At 46.9% G+C, this 19724-nt stretch overlaps 2 protein-coding genes across 2 annotated transcripts in view; both read left to right on the top strand.

Annotated features, from left to right (window-relative positions):
* Nucleotides 1-19724, top strand: part of JMJD1C (jumonji domain containing 1C) — a 1023975-nt gene that overhangs the window by 360794 nt on the left and 643457 nt on the right. The gene's annotated exons all lie outside the window — the stretch shown is intronic.
* The window catches only part of LOC142502123 (disintegrin and metalloproteinase domain-containing protein 10-like), a 440300-nt gene that overhangs the window by 205849 nt on the left and 214727 nt on the right, over nucleotides 1-19724 (top strand). The window contains exon 8 of the mRNA XM_075612980.1: nucleotides 1368-1536. Within this exon, the coding sequence (XP_075469095.1) occupies nucleotides 1368-1536 (169 nt within the window). The remainder of the gene's footprint in view (nucleotides 1-1367; nucleotides 1537-19724) is intronic.

Below are 19724 nucleotides of genomic sequence, written 5' to 3'. Positions count from 1 at the left end.
TTTATCACCACTGTCAAATTTAAATAATATATGACTTACTGACAGTTGTTTTGGACACTATTGATTTGAGTGTGAGCGATATTTCTGTGTGTTTCATCATATATATATCTATATAGGTATATAGGTATAGGAAATATAATATAGGAACTATATAGCTATATAGGTATAGGAAAAAAGGTACAATAGATTTCAGGTTTATATATATAAACCTGAAATCTATTGTACCTTTTTTCTTTGATAGATCGGTTGCAATTTTTTATCCAAAAACTGTACCACTTTTGCTTTGATCCATATGGGGTTATTCATTCAACTCCGATAGCGCAGAGCTGTTGAAGTCAACCGATGTTTCCAAGCTATAGTTCTCTGTTAGAAAGGGAATCCGAGTATGAGCTCCAGGAAGAGCACAACAAAGAGTCTATGGCATATCTCAATATAGTAGGGTTTAACAAGAAAGCGGGATAAATACAAAATGGTATCCAATAATGTGATCGCCTTCTTTGGAGGCGAAAAGAGACTACATCAGAGGTTATATAAATGACCTACTGAGCTAGTCAAAAAAGGGCAAAGATATTACTCCTACATTGTAGCTGGGCACAGGTCTCAATCGGTACCTCTTGTTGAAACTCGGTGAGGAGCCACATATGCTACTTGCTGTTCACCGCCTCCCCTTCACTTGGCTGTGCACCCAATCAGCTGGCACTGTATTAGGATCTATAGAACCTGTATGCGTCTCTCCAATCACGTAAAAAAATTCCAAAAGGGAAAAAGGGATTGGTAAGATTTGCAAACCCCAGGGACTGAGGAACTCACCCGGTAATGAAAAGAGGAAAAAAAACAGTTTATTACATACTAAAAAACACTACACACAATACAAAAACAGACAGGGAATCTCATCCCATGCATTTTGCCCCAAAAAGGCAGTTAAGGAGTGACTCCTTGAGAAAGCGCCATTTTGGTGCGAAACACATAGGAGGAGATTCCCTGTTCCCTGTCTGTTTTTGTATTGTGTCTGGTGTTCTTTAGTATGTAATACACTGTTGTTTCCTCTTTTCATTACCTGGTGAGGTCCTCTTTCCTTGGGGTTTGCGAACCCTACCAATCCCTTTTTCCATTTTGGTATATTTCCCTGTTAGCAGTTTAATGATTAACCCTTATAGATCCTTCAGAAGCAAAAATAATTAATGCACATCATTTTTTGAAGTCAAGGGTTTCAAACTTGCAAAAGGCATTGAATAAAATAAGACAGTTTGCAGTGTCAAACTACTAGATTTACTAAAGTTAATTCATGCAAACAAAATGCACAATTTGGAAACTCTGATGTAATTACTACTTTTAACATTTTACATTTAATATTATGAATTCCACAGATACTTCAGGAGGAGAAACCCTCTAGTTCTATGCATTCTGTTTTTATTGGCCCTGAAAAACTTCTAATGTTGCACTCGGAGGCCAATTGGAACAATTATTGTCTTTCATACTTGCTAACGAACAGAGATTACAATGGAATCCTCGGACTTGCTTGGAATGGAAGAGCTGGTAAGGAAAACCTACTTAGTTACAGTAGCACTAATGTCTTTATTAAAAGGGGCACAAGTAGGCACAACTACATTTTTTTAAACTATGCCACCCTTATTAATGTCAGCCCTAAAGGAATATTTTCTTTTCTGTAAAATATTATAGGAGCAGATGTATAAACATAAAGAACATGCAAATATACTGTAGAAGTATGATGTATGTTATTGCTTTATTTTTTTCCTTTTATTTGCATCAAACATAATAAATGTGTTTCCTACATTGAATACAAAATGTTAATTCCATAGACGTTTATGCCACAGAATTGCTGGATTTTTTAATGTAAATACACAATGACAATTTTTTACGCAGGGAGACATAGTTTAATGCATCTCATCATAATCTGCTCGCTATGAAACGCCTCCCTAACTCCTCCTATTGACACTCTGAAACATGGACTTATCCCTGTTTAAGTAAAGCTGCCTCAGAGTTAATTTGTCAGGAATCGGCGTTCTCCGCGCTCCCCACGCAGAGCACTCTCTCCCCTCAGGGAGTCCCTGGACACACAAAACAATCCTGCCTTACCGGCCTCTGCGGCTCCCCGCCCCTGCCGCCGTCGCGGGATCACTCCCCTCGGCGATTCCTCTGCTCAGCACCGGGCATGCCCACGCCCTCCCGCGCGCACACCTGCACCATCCACTGGCTCGGTCCACACGCGTACACGCGTTACGGAGCGCGCTCATTCTGCACACTCTTCTTCCCGTCCCCCAGACCTCAGGCTCCGCCCCTGCACGGGCATACTCAGGTTACCAACAAGTCTCACCTGGCCTGTTATGCCTGCACCAATCTGCAGTGTCTCCCTGTAGCTCTTCCTGTCCCGCCTCCGTTCCTAATTGGACCTTCCTGCTTTATCTAGCTCCTCTCTGCTCTCAGTCTTTGCTCGACATAGTCTCTGTATGGAAGTACTTCAGGATTCTCTTAGTGTTTTCACAGGTTCTGACACGGCTCGTACGACTACCCCCTCTGGCTCTCGATCTCGGCACTCCTTGGACAACGCTCACTCTGAAAGCCCTCGAACAAGGCTTGGACTACAACCTATCTCCGCTCTCCGCTCCTTGACCTCGGCAAGTCATTCTTCACTCTATCTCTACAACCGATACCGGCATGTATTGTCTACATTACTACACCTGGCCTGGCATTACTTTATACCACACTCCAGAAATGCTCCCTTTGCTGCGGGTGCGTGTATAACCACTTCCCCCTTCAGCTCAGGGGACGGGTCTGGTCTGCGGGCAGCACCGGCATAACATAATGTCGAGCCCAGAAGACGCAGACCAGACTGACATGGCCTCCATGATGACGGCCATGTATCAACAAGTCCAGGCCCTAATGGACCAAATGGCTCTTCTCACTCAACAGGTACAGGACATTTCATTTCAGGCACCACCTGTTGCCGCACCGCCACTGTCGCCAGAACCAGTATCCGCCGCGACCTCGGGCCCGAAGATCGCGGCACCTAAACCGTATGCGGGGGATCCGCACGCCTGACGCGGTTTCCTCAATCAATGCGAGATCCAGTTTGAGATGGCTCCGCAGCAGTATTCCACTGGTCACAAGAAAGTGGCATATGTCTACAGCCTGATTACAGGGAAAGCGCTGGCATGGGCCTCCCCAATTTGGGAACTACGTCCCGATATCACCCGCGACTACGCGGCCTTTAGACGAGACATTCGACAGGTCTTCGATAACCCCGCACGCCAAGAAACTGCCTCTGACTCTTTGCTTGAGCTTTCTCAGGGACGTCGTTCCATGGCCCAGTACGCCTTGGAGTTCAGGACCATAGCAGCTGAGACACGATGGGGCCAGGAGGCTTTGGTCTCAGTCTTCTGGCGAGGCTTAACGGATTCCGTGAAGGACGAGCTCGCCTCACAACCCAGGCCAGGGCATCTGGAGGAACTCATCTCCCAAGCCAATCGAGTGGATCAGCGCCTTCAGGTACGCCGCGTCCAGCGCCAGCTTCCCCGATTTATGCCCTTCCATGCTCCTTCTCCCAGATTCTCTCCAACCACAGGACCTGCCGTCTCCCCGCTACCTGCTCTGGAGGCTCCTGAGCCGATGCAACTTGGAGTCCAGCATTTCCGGACACCGATATAGCAAGCTCGCCAAGCCGGTGGATTATGTTATTACTGCGGATCCCCCGAGCATCTGGTCCGTGAATGTCCACTACGCCCGGGAAACGACCAATCCCAGTGAGTACGAAGGGGCACTCCCTGGGTGCTAAATCTCATTGTCCCCTTTCCAGGAAGGAACTTCCCAAAAAATTGACCATTCCCGTTTCTCTCTCGGGTCCTACCTTCCGCACCTCCATTGCGGCATTTATCGACTCTGGCGCGGGAGGAAATTTCATGGACCAGACCTTCTCTAAACAGAACCAGATTCCACTCATTAGGAAGAAGTCTCCCGTTGCCTTGGTCGGGATCGACAACCGTCCGCTAACCCCGGCATACATTTCCTTGGAGACTTGCCCCATCACCCTTTCCTCTCATTCCCACAAGGAGACCTTGGCCTTTGATGTAATCCATGCTCCCGGAACTCCAGTTACTCTCGGCTTACCTTAGTTGCAGAAGCACAATCCTCTCATCAACTGGACATCCCAAGATCCTATTACTTGGAGGTCAAGGTCAGAGGAGCCATCTCCACCAGCCATTCTTCCGCCTCGCCTGCTGGCCAATACCTCTGTTCCTGAGGTTATTCTACCTTCTGTTTACCACCAATTCCGGGACGTTTTCAATAAGGTACAGTCAGAACTTTTGCCGCCACACAGGACTTACGATTGTCTGATCGATCTTGTTCCAGGTTTCTCCCTACTCAAGTCCAAGACCTACCCCTTGTCGTTACCAGAATCTCACGCTATGGATGAATATATCCAGGAGAATCTCAAGAAAGGCTTTATTCGTCACTCCAATTCCCCAGCAGGGGCTGGGTTTTTCTTCGCCAAGAAAAAGGACGGGTCGTTGAGGCCTTGCATCGATTACAGGGGTTTGAACCGCATAACTATTAAAAATCGTTACCCCCTCCCCCTTATTACCGAACTGTTCGATAAATTACAGGGGGCCAAGATTTTTTCCAAGTTGGATCTACGTGGTGCCTATAACCTGGTGCGCATCAGGAAGGGGGATGAATGGAAGACGGCCTTCAACATGCGTAGTGGACACTACGAGTATCTTGTAATGCCCTTCGGCTTATGTAATGCTCCAGCTGTCTTCCAGGATTTCATCAACGACGTCTTTCGTAAGGTACTCAATATTTTTGTTATAGTATACTTGGATGATATCCTGATTTTTTCCAAAGATCTCCAGGAACATATACGCCACACCTCCTACGTCCTTTCCCGTCTCCGTGAACACAATTTGTACGCCAGACTGGAGAAGTGCACCTTTCATCAGACCTCTACTCCGTTCCTGGGGTACATCATTTCCGATTAAGGTTTTATGATGGATTCCGGAAAACTTCAAGCAGTTACTGAATGGCCAAGACCCAATTCTCTCAAGGCCATACAACGTTTTTTAGGGTTCGCTAATTACTATCGTAAGTTTATACGGCGTTTTTCTACCATTGTGGCACCTCTCACTGCGCTCACCAAAAAAGGAGCTGATCCTTCTGCTTGGTCATCTGAGGCCATCTCCGCCTTCGAGACACTCAAGGAAGCTTTTATATCCGCACCTATTCTTCATCATCCCAACATTGAACTTCCCTTCATCCTGGAGGTCGACGCTCCTGATTGCGGCGCTGAAGCCGTTCTTTATCAGAGACCCACGCCTCAAGATAAGTTACATCCCTGTGCATATTTTTCCAAGAAATTCTCATCTGCCGAGAGGAACTATGACGTGGATAACAGGGAACTTCTGGCCGTGAAGATGGCTCTTCAAGAGTGGAGACACCTGCTGGAGGGGTCGAAAGAGGCGTTTACTATTCTCACGGACCACAAGAACCTTCTTTACATAGAAAACGCTCGACGCCTTGGTCCACGACAGGCTCGTTGGGCTCTTTTTTTTTCTCGATTCGATTTTCACCTTTCCTATATCTCCGGGACCAAGAACGTAAAGGCAGACGCACTCTCCCGAATACATTCTTCTGAAGAGAGACCAGAGGAACCTTTGGAGACCATCCTTCCACAAGAGAGGGTTCTCGACACGTCTTCTTTCAAGAATCTTGACAAGATTTTGCACTTCCAGAGACGCATTCCCAAGGACTTGGTTGTTCCAGACAACAAACTCTTCGTACCTTCCAAATTTGTTCCAGAGGTCCTGTCTTGGGGTCACTCCTCTAAATATGCAGGTCATCCAGGTTTTAAGAAGACTACTGATCTCATTCGTCGGAATTTCTGGTGGCCAAGGATGTCTCAAGATATTCTGGTGTTTACCCGCGCATGCCCCACGTGCGCTCAAAGCAAGACTCTCCGTCAAAAGTCTCAGGGTTTTCTGTTACCTCTTCCAGTTCCCGACCGCCCCTGGTCCCACATTTCGATTGACTTCATCGTGGAGTTGCCCAGGTCCAGAGGAATGAACACTATCTTGGTGGTCGTGGACAGGTTCTAGAAGATGTACCATTTTATTCCACTTAAGTGATTACCCACATCCCCCGCCCTTGCTGATATCTTTACGGAGCAGATTTTCCGGATTCATGGGATTCCTTCGTCCATTGTTTCTGACAGAGGTTCTCAATTTGTATCCAAATTTTGAAGAACTTTCACCAAGAGATTGGGCATTTCTTCTTCTTTCTCTTCCGCCTATCATCCACAGTCCAATGGACAAACATAGAGAATCAATCAATCCCTGGAGAAATACCTGAGATGTTTCATATCCGATTCCCAGGATGATTGGGCTCAACTCATTCCTTGGGCAGAGTACGCTGTCAATTCTGCAAAAAACAAAGCCACCTGGGAGTCGCCCTTCTTTATAAATTATGGGTTGCACCCTCCCTGTCTACCCATCTCCAACATCCCTTCTGGAGTTCCAGCCGTAGATGAACGCATTTCTTCCCTCCAAACCGCATGGTCTAGGATTCAGTCTACCCTTCTCGACTCCTCCCGCAGATCGAAACTACAGGTCGATCGCCGTCATCGTTCGGTGCCCAGTTACAAGCCAGGGGATTTGGTATGGCTCTCCTCTAAGAATATCCACCTCAAGGTACCATCTCCAAAATTGGCACCTAAGTTCTTGGGTCCCTTCCCTATTTGTGAACAAATTAATCCTGTGGCATTCCGGCTCAAACTACCACACAGTATGAAGATTCCCAATGTCTTTCATGTGTCCCTCTTAAAACCATTCATCACCAGTCACTTCTTTCCGGATCAGACTCCTAAACCAGACCCCAATACTGTCCAAAATAACGAGGAATACGAAGTTCACTCTCTTTTGGATTCTCGCCTATCCAGGGGCCAGCTCCAGTTCTTGGTGCAGTGGAAGGGCTTTGGCCCTGAAGAGAGATCCTGGGTACCTTTAAAGGACATTTATGCCCCGGCCCTTCTTAAGTCCTTCAGGAAAAAGTTTCCAGAGAAACCGTTCTTGGACCGTCCTGAGGCCGATCCTGAAGAGGAGGGTACTGTCAGGAATTGGCGTTCTCCGCGCTCCCCACACAGAGCACTCTCTCCCCTCAGGGAGTCCCTGGACACACAAAACATTCCTGCCTTACCGGCCTCTGCGGCTCCCCGCCCCAAAAACAAAACAGACAGTTCATCAAACATGTACTTAGAAGACAGACCTTTGAGCAGTAATCTTCCTTCAGCATTTCAGTACTCCCTCTTGATCAGACAGCCTGCATGTGTGTGCAGCCTGTGGTTTATAAAGCTTCATAATGAGGCAGCTGGGATCTGACTAATTAAGCAGCCCTCAACTGCAACTTAACCTCGTCACTGCTGCACTGCAACCCTAAACATAAGTTTGCCAGGCATATGGCTGGTGACGATTATTCACCCAGTCACATTCCTCCCCTGTTAGTGTGTGGCTGGGCCCACGCACGGCTGAAGCCCGACCATCCACCCCTTTTCTAGAAAAGAAATCAGCATTTGCATTTTCTTTTCCAGGCCTGTGCTGAATCTCAAATGAGAAGGGTTGTAGGGCCATATACCAACTGGTCAATCTAGCATTGGAGTCCTTCATACTGTTGCAGCTAAGCTTAATCTAAAGCTTAACCGCAATATTTTTCACCTTTTTTTTTGGCGCCGAAATTGGCCGCGCGCCAGCCATATCTCACGGCCGCGTGCGGCCGTTTCTCCAGTCAGCGCTAATGGCGCTGAAAAAAAAAAAAAAAGCCTGCGTCTGCACGGGGTTTTAAATTACCCTCGGTGGCGGACGCTTTAGACTCAGGGAGGTCGCCACTGTAGTATTTAACCACTTTAATGGAGCATGGTCTGTTACCAACGTAAAATGGACTCCCGCCAGGTAATGCCTCAAGGCCTCAATTGCCCACTTTACTGCGAGGCACTCCTTCTCAATTACTGAGTAGTTTTTCTCCCTTGGGAACAATTTCCTACTCAGAAAAAGGATTGGATGTTCCACTCCCTCAAACTGTTGTGACAACACTGCCCCTAGCTCTATCTCTGATGCATCGGTTTGCACTACAAAAGGCCTGTTAAAGACTGGGCTTCTAAGGACAGGACCCTCTGATAAATACCTTTTTATGTCCTCAAAGGCTCTCTGACATTCCCTTGACCATACCACTTGTGTAGGGGCACACTTTTTGTGAGATCCGTTAATAGGGCTTCAACTTCCGAGTAGTTGGGGATGAACCGCCGATAGTACCCTGCTAAACCCAGCAGAGAGTGTACCTGCGTTTTTGTTGGGGGGGGGGGGGGGAATTCTTTCAGGGCAACTACTTTGTCGGCTAGTGGCCTTACTTTTCCACCTCCCACTGCATACCCTAAGTATTTGGTTTCTGCCTTACCTAAGGCACATTTCTTAGGGTTGGCTGTGAGCCCTGCCTCTCTTAGAGATTTGAGGACCGCTTTCAGCCTATTTAGATGGGCCCGCCAGTGTTTACTATAAATTACAATGTCATCTAGGTAGGCTGCTACATAAGCCCTATGAGGTCTCAGCACTTTATCCATGAGTGTCTGAAATGTGGCTGGGGCTCCATGCAGTCCAAATGGCATTGTCACAAACTGGTATAAACCCATGGGAGTGGCAAAGGCTGTTTTGCACTTGGACTTTTTCTCTAAAGGTATTTGCCAGAATCCTTTTGTTAAGTCCAGCGTGGATATGTATTCCGCATTAACAAGGGCGTCAATTAACTCGTCCACCCTTGGCATCAAATATGCGTCAAACTTGGATACCGCATTGACCTTTCGGAGGTCCACACAAAATCTTACCTTCCCATCGGGTTTAGGGACTATAACTAGTGGACTACACCACTCACTGCATGACGCCTCAATCACGCCTAAGTGTAACATTTCTTGTACATCCTTCTCTACCAGGGCCTTACGACTTTCAGGCAACCTATAAGGATGGGAACGTACTTTTACCCCAGGTGCTGTCTCTATCACATGTGAAACTAAATTAGTTTGCCCTGGGAAATCAGAAAAAACATCATGGAATTGTGTAATTATTTCTAACAAGTCCCTTTTTTGTTCAGAGGACAACTGTTTACCCATTGGGATTTTATTGTCACCTACGATGTTCTCTCGTGGGGGCTGAGGACCCAAGTCCGTTTCCTCCTCCACCGGGTGGATGAATAGAGACCGCTGCACCTTCCAGGGTTTCAGCAAGTTCACATGGTAAATTTGTTTACCCTTTCTGGACACTAGTTGAGCGATCTCGTAATGTGGACTAATGTGCGGGTAAAAACAACATCACCTGGTCGTCCCGGGTGAAACACTCTCATACGAGCATTCTGATTATAATGTCTCTCCTGACTGTCCTGGGCTGATCTAAGATTCTCCCTAGCAAAATGGCCAACCACATCTTGGCGCTTCCTAAGGTCCAATACATATTGCAGGGTCTTCTTAAAAGGGGACCGCTGTTCCTCCCAGGACTCCTTTAGGAGGTCTAGGATACCCCGGGGTTGGCGGCCATATAGCAGTTCAAATGTAGAGAATCCCGTGGAGGCCTGGGGAACTTCCCGCACGGCAACAGCAGAAAAGGGAGAAGTTCATCCCAGGCTCTCTTCTCTGAAACTACAAATTTCCTCAGCATCTCTTTTAGAGTTTGTTTAAATCTTTCCACCAATCAGTCAGTCTGTGGATGGTAGACCGATGTCTGAACAGACTTGACCTCTAGAAATTTTAAGACATCCTGCATCAGCCATAAAATTTGTACCTTGGTCTGTCAACAAACCTGGGGAAGTCCAACCCATGAGAACAGCTCCAACAACTTGTTGGCTACTTGCTTCACCGTTGCTGTCCTCAGGGGGAACGCCTCAGGATATCTTGTTGCATAGTCGACTATTATGAGAATAAACCTGTGTCCTTTCGCAGAAGGCTCCAGCGGTCCTACCAAGTCTACACCAATCATCTCAAAGGGAACGGACACCAAGGCTAGAGGAACCAAGGGGGCTGGTTTTTGTCCCTTCGGACTAGTTAGCTGGCACTCAGGACATGCCGCACATAACTTAGCAATGTCACTATACATCCCTGGCCAATAGAATTGGAACGAAATACAGTCCAAGGTTTTATTTCTAACCAGGTGACCAACCCAAGGGACAGAATGTGCAAGGGTGAAGACAGTTTTAACAAATGCCTTGGGAACCAATATTTTTCTGGTAACCTCCCCTTTTTGAGTCTGCTTGTTCACCCTATACAGGATATCATTCGACAATTCAAAATGAGAGAACACCATTACCCCTTGTTCATTCATTATCTGGTCATCAATCTTTACCACTTTATCATATTGTTTGGCCAGGACTGGGTCTTCCCTCTGCCTCTGGTGAAAATCAGGGAGACATAGCTCTGGTAAATCCCCAGGGTCTATCTCCCCCTCCTTCTGGCCATCCCCAGTCATGACTTGTGACTTATGCCTATTAGTATGGCCACCCTGAGTCCCAGATTTCTGGAACAAGTCCTGTTTGTCACAGCGTCTTTGCCTGAGTCTTTGGAACCTGGTATCTACTGGGGAACAGGTCTGCTGAAAAGGGGAACAGTTTACCAGGTTTCTCCTGAGTCAGAGAATGAGGCTCCTCCTGAGAGACTGGGGACATTAGGTTTGAAAATAAAGGCCAGTCAAGGCCGAGCAAAACGGGGGCAGGGAGCCAAGGAGCGACTCCTACTTCGATCCTGGCCTCCTGACCTTTCACCTGTAGCAGGATTTTGGCCGTCGGATACAATTTTACATCGCCGTGTATACACTCAATACTCCATGGGGAGTCAAACAAAAGCACATCAGGCGGTAACAGTTCCTGGAAGACCAGCGATTTTCCAGAGCCTGAATCTATAAGGGCCTGGACGATTTTACCACCAATCTGGACTGGAAGCAGCCAGGGCTTGCCATTTTCTCTGGGGAAGGCCAAGGCGACGGTCCTGCTGAAGGAGCAATCCATCTGTGGACAGTCCACATGACGGTGGCCTTGTTCTCTGCAGGCCGAACATGGAGAGGGTTCCCTTGCCGGAGGGTGCCGTGGATATCGCTCAGCGGGACCTGGAACTGGAGACCAGGCCTCCGATGGGTCCTGTGTGGGACGTCCTCTGAAGTTCCTCTCATTTAGCGACGAGCCGACATTAGGAAGTAGATGAGGGTCTCGGTGGGGACCAGAATTTGAACTCCTCCCTTGCTGGAACGACTGCTCCTTCCGTGGGACTTGACTGTTGCGTATGGATGGGCCGTAGGTTCCCCGTTGGTCCGACCTCCCTCTTTGGGCATCCGCAAGTGCCAGTGGAGTCGGATCCATCGGGTCCAGGACACTCGCCTGCTCCTCATCCCCAAGGAAGTTCTCAACGAGTCAGATCGCTAAAGCTAGGGTTTCAGCAGCATGGCGTTTTACCCAAGAGCGTGTGAAAGGGGGTATTACCTGTAGGAATTGCTCCAAAACAACTTGCTCAAGAATTGCCTCTTAGTGCGCTCCTTGGGTTGTATCCAGCGAGTACACAAGTCCAATAACCGCTGAGCCAGGACCCGGGGTCTCATCTTAGCGGTGTACTTCAGGTTCCGGAACTGCTGCCGGTAGGTCTCTGGGGTCAGACCTAAGCGATCCAGTATGGCAGCTTTTACTTGTTGGTAGTCCATTGCCTGATCTGCTGGGAGGCCCTCATATGAGGCCTGGGCTTCTCCTATGAGGAGCGGGGCCAAAGCAGTTGCCCAGCGATCTGCAGACCAGCTCAGCGCTTCGGCAACCCTTTCAAACGTTAGTGGAAAATCCTCTGGATCCTCGTTCGGGGCCATTTTCCTCAGGAGACCCGGGGATTTGTTCGCAAGTTTTGGACTGGCAGACCCCTAGAATTGGGTCAGCAGCCTGGCCATCCGCTCCTCCTGTGCTGCCTGCTGCTGGGTTCGGAGCTGGGTTTGCTGCTGCAATAGTCTTTCATCTCTCGCTGCTTGTAGTTGAGCCTGCTCCTGCATTAACAGACCCTGCTGTTTGGTCTGCTCCTGCATTAACAGTCCCTGCTGTCTGGTCTGCTCGCACAAAAACTCTTTTTTGAAATTCTTCCATTTTTTTAAAATCATTATTTATTTATTTTTTGTGTGTGTGTGGCCCTTCAACTGCAAGAGCCTCTTAACATCCTGGCACTTCTGACACCATATGTTGCAGGGTACATGCAACCACACGCGGGTTCTCTTGATAAGGCTTATTTATATAGCCTTTAAAAATACAGCACACAAAAACAAAAATAGCTTCTCTTCAGCATACAAAAACAAAACAGACAGTTCATCAAACATGTACTTACTGTAGAAGACAGACCTTTGAGCAGTAATCTTCCTTCAGCATTTCAGTACTCCCTCTTGATCAGACAGCCTGCATGTGTGTGCAGCCTGTGGTTTATAAAGCTTCCTAATGAGGCAGCTGGGATCTGACTAATTAAGCAGCCCTCAACTGCAACTTAACCTCGTCACTGCTGCACTGCAACCCTAAACATAGGTTTGCCAGGTATATGGCTGGTGACGTTTATTCACCCTGTCACACTGCCTATGAAAGTTTGTGTGCTTTTGCCTGCATACAGTTCCTGCAAGCAGCCTGAGCAACAAAACAAAGAATCACATGCAGAAGTGACCAGATTTAAAGGACTATATATCCAGGCAGGAAATCTACACTGCACTGGAAAAAGACACAATGCCACAGTTGGACTGGGGGTACTGCGATAGACAATGACCCATACAAAGTACTGATGCTGTAACCAGAGTCCACCTCACCACTGGTGAAAAGAGAAAAAAACAAAAAAAAAACCTGTGGGTTTTTAAAATGGCCACCCAGCTGAAGTTAAATACAGACTTTTCAAGAATGGGGAAGCAGTGTCCCTTCAGGCCTTATTCTGATGATGGGGAGAATTCCTATGTGGCCCCAGAAAAAGGGCAGTAGCCAGAGGAATATTTTTTTTCAACAAGCCCAGCAACTTCAGCATCAAGCTGGTCACAAGGAAATTGTAGAAGTTTTTCATAGCAAGTGCACATCCAGTATCACTGATGAGAAAGAATGTGTGTACAGTACTGCTGATGTTTCAGAATCTACCAAAGTAAAGAAGAAAAATAAAAAGTCTACAGAGATGCAGTCAAAGCAAGTTCAGTCCGCACTTTTGCTTCCTAGTATTGCAGAAATGAATTCTTCTCCCTCCTCTTGCTGCTCCCATGGCTTGAAGTGTATCCCCTCACTCCCAAAAACGAACTCCGGTGGAAGACCCCGCCGGCGAACAGAATGACCAAGAAAAGAAGCACAAGAGCGCACCAAGGTAAGGAAAAATTGTAAATGTATTAAACAATAAGGCAATAAAATAACTTGTAAGTAAGAATAAATGAGTATCCAGGTCAGCGAAATTTTCAACAGATCGGCATCATCATCAGTCAGACAGGGGGGCAATTTCAGTTCCGTTTATGTGGAGATCCCGCGCGCTGGGACTCACTCTATGGCACTTGCTGCAGGAATCGCCTCCGCATGTATGCAGGTAGTGGCGTGGTATCCAAAGCTAATGCACATGTGTGGAAGGAAAGCCCCCTGTAGACGTCTGTGGATGCCAGTTACGATGGAAAATCCTGACCGGAAGGGTACACAACGGTGTAAACTGGCCCCCAAAGATGGAATAGGGAAGCTAGTTGCACAGTTCACTCGCTGCAGAACCTTTAAAAAAGAAACTTGTGGTACTTCCCTTCATGCCATACCACAAAATATCTCCCTCCCATCTGAATGGAATATTGTACACAAAAAAATTATGACAAAAATCGTGTTCCCAGCCTCAGCTAATATTCCAGTTCTTCTACCCGGTCCCTCCATCCAACATGTCCCTATGGGAGCTACAATAGGACCCATGTGCCAGCTTTCCCCAACAAAAGTAACTTTAAATAATGGCCCCCACTGTGGGAAAGTGGGTGGTTTACAATTTCATCTTACAATCTTACTGTAGATCATGGCTAGCCCGGCCTTCATCAAACTAGTCTCTCTCAACTTGAAAGGCCTACAATCCAACAGGAAATGGAGACTTGCCCTCCAAGAATTTAAAAGAGCAGGAGGAGATATCTTGTTTCTCCAGGAGACCCATTTCAATACCCGTGATCTCCCCTCCCCCCCCCCCAAACATTCAGGGGCACCTTTCTACAGGCATTTTACCTCATTTAACAGCAAAAAAAGAGTAGCGATCTTAATTAAACAAGTTATCTCGTTTAGCACCGAAAAAATGATCACAGACCTGGAGGGAATATTCTTGATAGTTTATGGCTCCCTCGAAGGCACATCAGTTACACTAGTCAATTTATACGCACCAAATGAGAATCAAACAGATTGAGGAAAGTCTTGGAAGATTTCATTTCCATAGCCTCCCGTAAGAAAAAAAACAAACTGAAAGTATATAAAGAAATAACAGATAAAATAAGACATTTGGAACAACAACAAAAACAATCCATCAAAAAAATATAAATCTCTCGCTACATTAAGACAGATTCAATTAGAAGACACAGGAAATTGACCAACCAGCGATATTACGATAAAAGAAACAAGACTGGCTAACAGGCTTAGAGGGGTAAGAGTCAGGTCACAAATCTCCACAATTCGACGTAGAAACGGTAGAATTTCACATAACAATAGAGATATTACTCATGAGTTTACCGAATTTTACACAAAACTATACAATTTGAACCCTCTAGAGAATAAGATCTCTAACATTGAAGTGAACTCAAAATACCTGGAAAAATGCAATCTACCCCAGTTGACTAAAACTGAATCTGAGAATTTAAATGGAAGAATCACCCAGATTAAATTATAGATGCAGTCAAATCACTAAAGGCAGCAAAATCCCCAGGTCCTGACGGGCTTTCAAATATATATTATAAAAAATTCTAGCAATTCTCTCCCCTTTTATGCTGGAACTGTTTAACTTGTTTCTAGAGGGTGAACTGAATCCAGCCTCAATAGCCGCTGCAAATTTAGCTATAATACACAAAGAGGGCTGATACCCACTTCAATGTGGCAGCTACCACTCGATCTCGTTACTTAATACGGATCTCAAAATCTACAGTAAGATTCTCGCGAACAGGCTAAATCCCATATTACCAAGATTGATCCATATAGACCAGGTCGGATTTATTTCGGGTAGGCAGGCCTCAGACAACACCCGGAAGATAATTGATATTATAGAGCATGTGCATCTCAACAGGACCAAGGCTATCCTGTTGAGTCTTGATGCAGAAAAAGCATCCGACAGGATAGACTGGTCATTTTTAGACAGAACAATGCAAAGATTCAGATTCGAGGGTCCTTTCCTTGAGGGCATCAGAGCTCTGTATCGGATTCCTATAGCCTCGGTCAAGCTTCAGGGAAACAACATGGACTCAATAAAAATGAAAAATGGCATGAGGCAAGGCTGCCCACTATTCCCCCTTCTTTTAGGCCTGTCAATCGAACCTTTAGCCTCAAATATCAGCAGTGATCCAAATATTCAGGGAGTTAGCATAGGTAAAACAGATGATAAAGTCTCCTGTTTTTCTGGCTGGGTGTGGAATCCCACTATTCGAGTGAAACCTCACTAGCAATGGCTCTATGGTCACCCGGGAGGCAGGAGGCTGATATCAAAATGTTAAATTGGGCCTGATGAGAGGCACATGGAATATTTGGAGCAAACAAAAGAAAAATACAAACTCGCCTCTCCTTCCTCACCCACCAAACGGTCTTCTCACCTTTCGACAGCCTCTACTCTTTGAACTACGGACTCTATACAGACATGCCAGCCACACAAGAAATCTCACAGTTCTAGGGCTAAGGGAACATGAAAACAGGAAAAAACAGGGGTCACTTTATTTTCCACATGTTTTATCCCTGGTCCCTGGCTTATGGAGCTATCAGGGACCCCATGGGTTCAGGGGTAACCAGAAGGCTTAACCTTTATTATGTAGCCTTGTTACCCACTACCATCCCACTAGTTCTTCCATCGACTGTATCTCTTGGATGTAATTTGGCCAGCGATATTATGGGTTTTTTCCCTTTCCATTGAAACTTATTTATCCCCTTGTTTAGCTTCCTTATGTCTTTGTGCTTAATCAGTAGGGGTAGTGTTTGTAGTGGGTATAATGTTAGAAAAGTCTCTTCTCGATGTAATAATCAGGAATCAGGTTTTCCAGTTCAAATCAGTAGTCTTTATTTCTTCAGGTCAGCTTCAGCAAAAATACAACATACTATAGTACTGTATATACTTCAGCTCAGTCTAAAATATCAGAAGGCAGTGAACATGCCACAGTATGTTCAAAGTGATTATTTAGGCTGCGGTCCCAGTAATGTCTGTGACACGCGCGCCCGGCGGGGGGGGGGGCGGCGTGTGCACAGCGCTAACCGCGATCTGCGGTTTGACAGGGAGAGAGGGAGCTTGCGACGGGAGGGGGCGTGGTCGGGGATTTGCGGGGGCGTGGCCATTACGTCACGCGGCTAGTTCGCCCTCATTGGGTGAACCGCCGGTGGGGGCGTGGCCACTCCTCCGTTGCAGGGTTTGAACTCAATTTCATTGAGTTGAAAAAAAAACCTGCAGCACGGCGCGGCTGCACCTTCAGCGGGAAGGTGACTACTCGGCCCTCCCCCATTGAGGGACGCTGCTTACACGCACAGCGCACGCCGAGCCGTGCGCTGTGGCAGTGACTGGGACCGCAGCCTTATATTATTCAAACAAAGAGACATTAATCACTGTCTCTGCTAACTTGTTTCTCATGAAACTAAAACACACTGATTTTCTCAGGAAGATAAAGAACTAAGAAAGAAAGATATATATCGCACTGTGCTGCACTGTGCTACTGCTCCCTGCTCCCTCCTCCCTCCTCCCTCCTCCCTCCTCCCTCCTCCCTCCTCCCCAGCAGTCAGAGAGCTGCAGGCAGTGCTTGGAGAGTGCGAGGCTCAGGGCTGCAGCCTCCTCTCCATGGCAATTTTACTCACATGTCCACTGATCACCCGCACAGCAGCTTCTCCTGCTCTCACTCGCAAACTTTTCAGGGACGCTGGGTGAGCCTGCCCTGTCTAGGAAGAGAGCTGTGTGTCTGTGTGTCTGTGTGTCTGTGTGTCTGTGTGTCTGTGTGTCTGTGTGTCTGTGTGTCTGTGTTCCTGATAGCTTCTCCTGCTCTACACCACAGACATTCTATCCTGTGGGGGGGGGGGGGGGGGAGAGTGAGAGAGAGAGAGAGTGTGTGTGTGTGTGTGTGTGTGCTGTGCAGTGTCCTGTGAGTGTGTGAGCAGTGTGCAGTGTCCTGTGAGTGTGTGAGCAGTGTGCAGTGTCCTGTGAGTGTGTGTGCTGTGCAGTGTCCTGTGAGTGTGTGTGCAGTGTGCAGTGTCCTATGAGTGTGTGTGCAGTGTGCAGTGTCCTGTGAGTGTGTGTGCAGTGTGCAGTGTCCTGTGAGTGTGTGTGCAGTGTCCTGTGAGTGTGTGTGCAGTGTGCAGTGTCCTGTGAATGTGTCCAGTGTCCTGTGAGTGTGTGTGCAGTGTCCTGTGAGTGTGTGTTCAGTGTCCTGTGAGTGTGTGCAGTGTGCAGTGTCCTGTGAGTGTGTGCAGTGTGTGTGTGCAGTCAGAGTGTGCAGTCAGTGTGTGCAGTGTCCTGTGAGTATGTAGTGTCCTGTGAGTGTGTGCAGTGGTGCAGTGAGAGTGTGTGCAGTGAGAGTGTGTGCAGTGAGAGTGTGTGCAGTGAGAGTGTGTGCAGTGAGAGTGTGTGCAGTGAGAGTGTGTGCAGTGAGAGTGTGTGCAGTGAGAGTGTGTGCAATGAGGGTGTGTGCAGTGAGGGTGTGTGCAGTGAGAGTGTGTGCAGTGTGTAAAAATGTTTTTTTTTAAATTTTAAACGGGAGCCATGTGAAAACCGCGTTATAACCGATTCGCGTTATAACGGGTCGCACTATAACGGGGTTTACCTGTAGTTTCTTTTGCTACAAAGCGAAGTTTCAAAATTAACCATTTTATTAATTGTTCCACCACCCATGTGGTTTATTTGCTTCAATGTAAATGTGGGTTTCAATACATTGGTAAAACCAAAAGAAGTATGAAAATTCGGGTTATGGAACATATAAGAAATATAAAAAAATGTACAAAAATTAATTGATAAAAATATGCCTTTAACCCACCTTTTAAAATATTTTAAAAATTGTCATCAGTGTGACCCTAGTGGAATATCCTATATGGGTATTTAAGTTATCACTGCAGACAAGCGTTTAGGCAACAGGGAACTACGTTTAAGTAGAAGGGAACAATACTGGATATATACCATGCAATCCAGATATCCTCAGGGATTAAATAATTATATAGAATTGGTTCCCTTCCTTAAAGTATAGAATACCAGTTGGTTATTACATTTTATGGTGATTTTTCTCCTTTTTAATTTATAAGAGGTCATTATACTGTCTTCTTATTTAAAAGAGTCTACTGTATATTATGGTTTTTTGTACTTTTATGTAAAGGATGGTTTTCAATATTAGTATTTAGAGTGTGTTACATGTTATGGGTTTTTAAACTCAAAATGTTTAAAGATGTTTAATTGTGATTTCTGTATTAAGTTAACACACAGGACATAGTTACCCTGACTGGGTTAAACTTTCAATTGAGATCGTGGCCTTGGCTATTCATGTGGTAGCTGGGAGATCAGAATGTATGATTGTAGCCTAGTGTTGCCTAGTCAATTGCTATAAACTCAGGCATTCATTGGCTGCGGTACGTTATTTAACTCCAGGGACAGCATCATCACGTGACCACCTGACGAAGCACTACGTGCGAAACACGTAGAGGTCACGTGAGACTGTTCCCATGGAGTTTGCAGGCGGAGGCTGTGCAGGGCTCTTCGCATCTCCTTGCCTGGCTGGTATGTACAATGATCGGTTCCGGATCCCTTCTTTATATTAGTGTGGATGCGGCATTGTCCTGCTCAAACCCTCCGCCTTATGTTGGTTAAAGCCTGTTTTTAACCCCCTTATTTTAAACCCCTTTTTAACCCTTAATTTGTCACCCTCATTTTTTTTTTTATTTGGTATTCCTCCATATCGGGATATATTATTATTAATAAAGAGTTAATGTCCCTTAGTGCGCCTGTCTGCCATTTCTTTTCCTTTGCTGTGTGTATTATAGTACAGCTAAACCCCGTTATAACGCGGTCCTCGGGGTCCACCCCGAGACCACCGCGTTACTAACGGGGTCGCGCTAATTTAAAAAAAAAAAAATGGCCGCCGCATCAGTGCATATAGTATTTACCCCGCGGTCCCGGCTTCCCCCTGTCACCGCGTGACAGGAGATGGGAGGGGGGATTCCCCTCCGGTCCGGCTGCCCCTGCCACCGCGTGACAGGAGATGGGAGGGGGGATTCCCCTCCGGTCCGGCTCCCCCTGCCACCGCGTGACAGGAGATGGGAGGGGGGATTCCCCTCCGGTCCGGCTCCCCCTGCCACCGCGTGACAGGAGATGGGAGGGGGGATTCCCCTCCGGTCCGGCTGCCCCTGCCACCGCGTGACAGGAGATGGGAGGGGGGATTCCCCTCCGGTCCGGCTCCCCCTGCCACCGCGTGACAGGAGATGGGAGGGGGGATTCCCCTCCGGTCCGGCTCCCCCTGCCACCGCGTGACAGGAGATGGGAGGGGGGA

This window comes from Ascaphus truei, chromosome 8 (assembly GCF_040206685.1).
Source record: "Ascaphus truei isolate aAscTru1 chromosome 8, aAscTru1.hap1, whole genome shotgun sequence".
NCBI lineage: Eukaryota > Metazoa > Chordata > Amphibia > Anura > Ascaphidae > Ascaphus > Ascaphus truei.
This window is presented reverse-complemented; position numbering and strand designations above follow the sequence as displayed.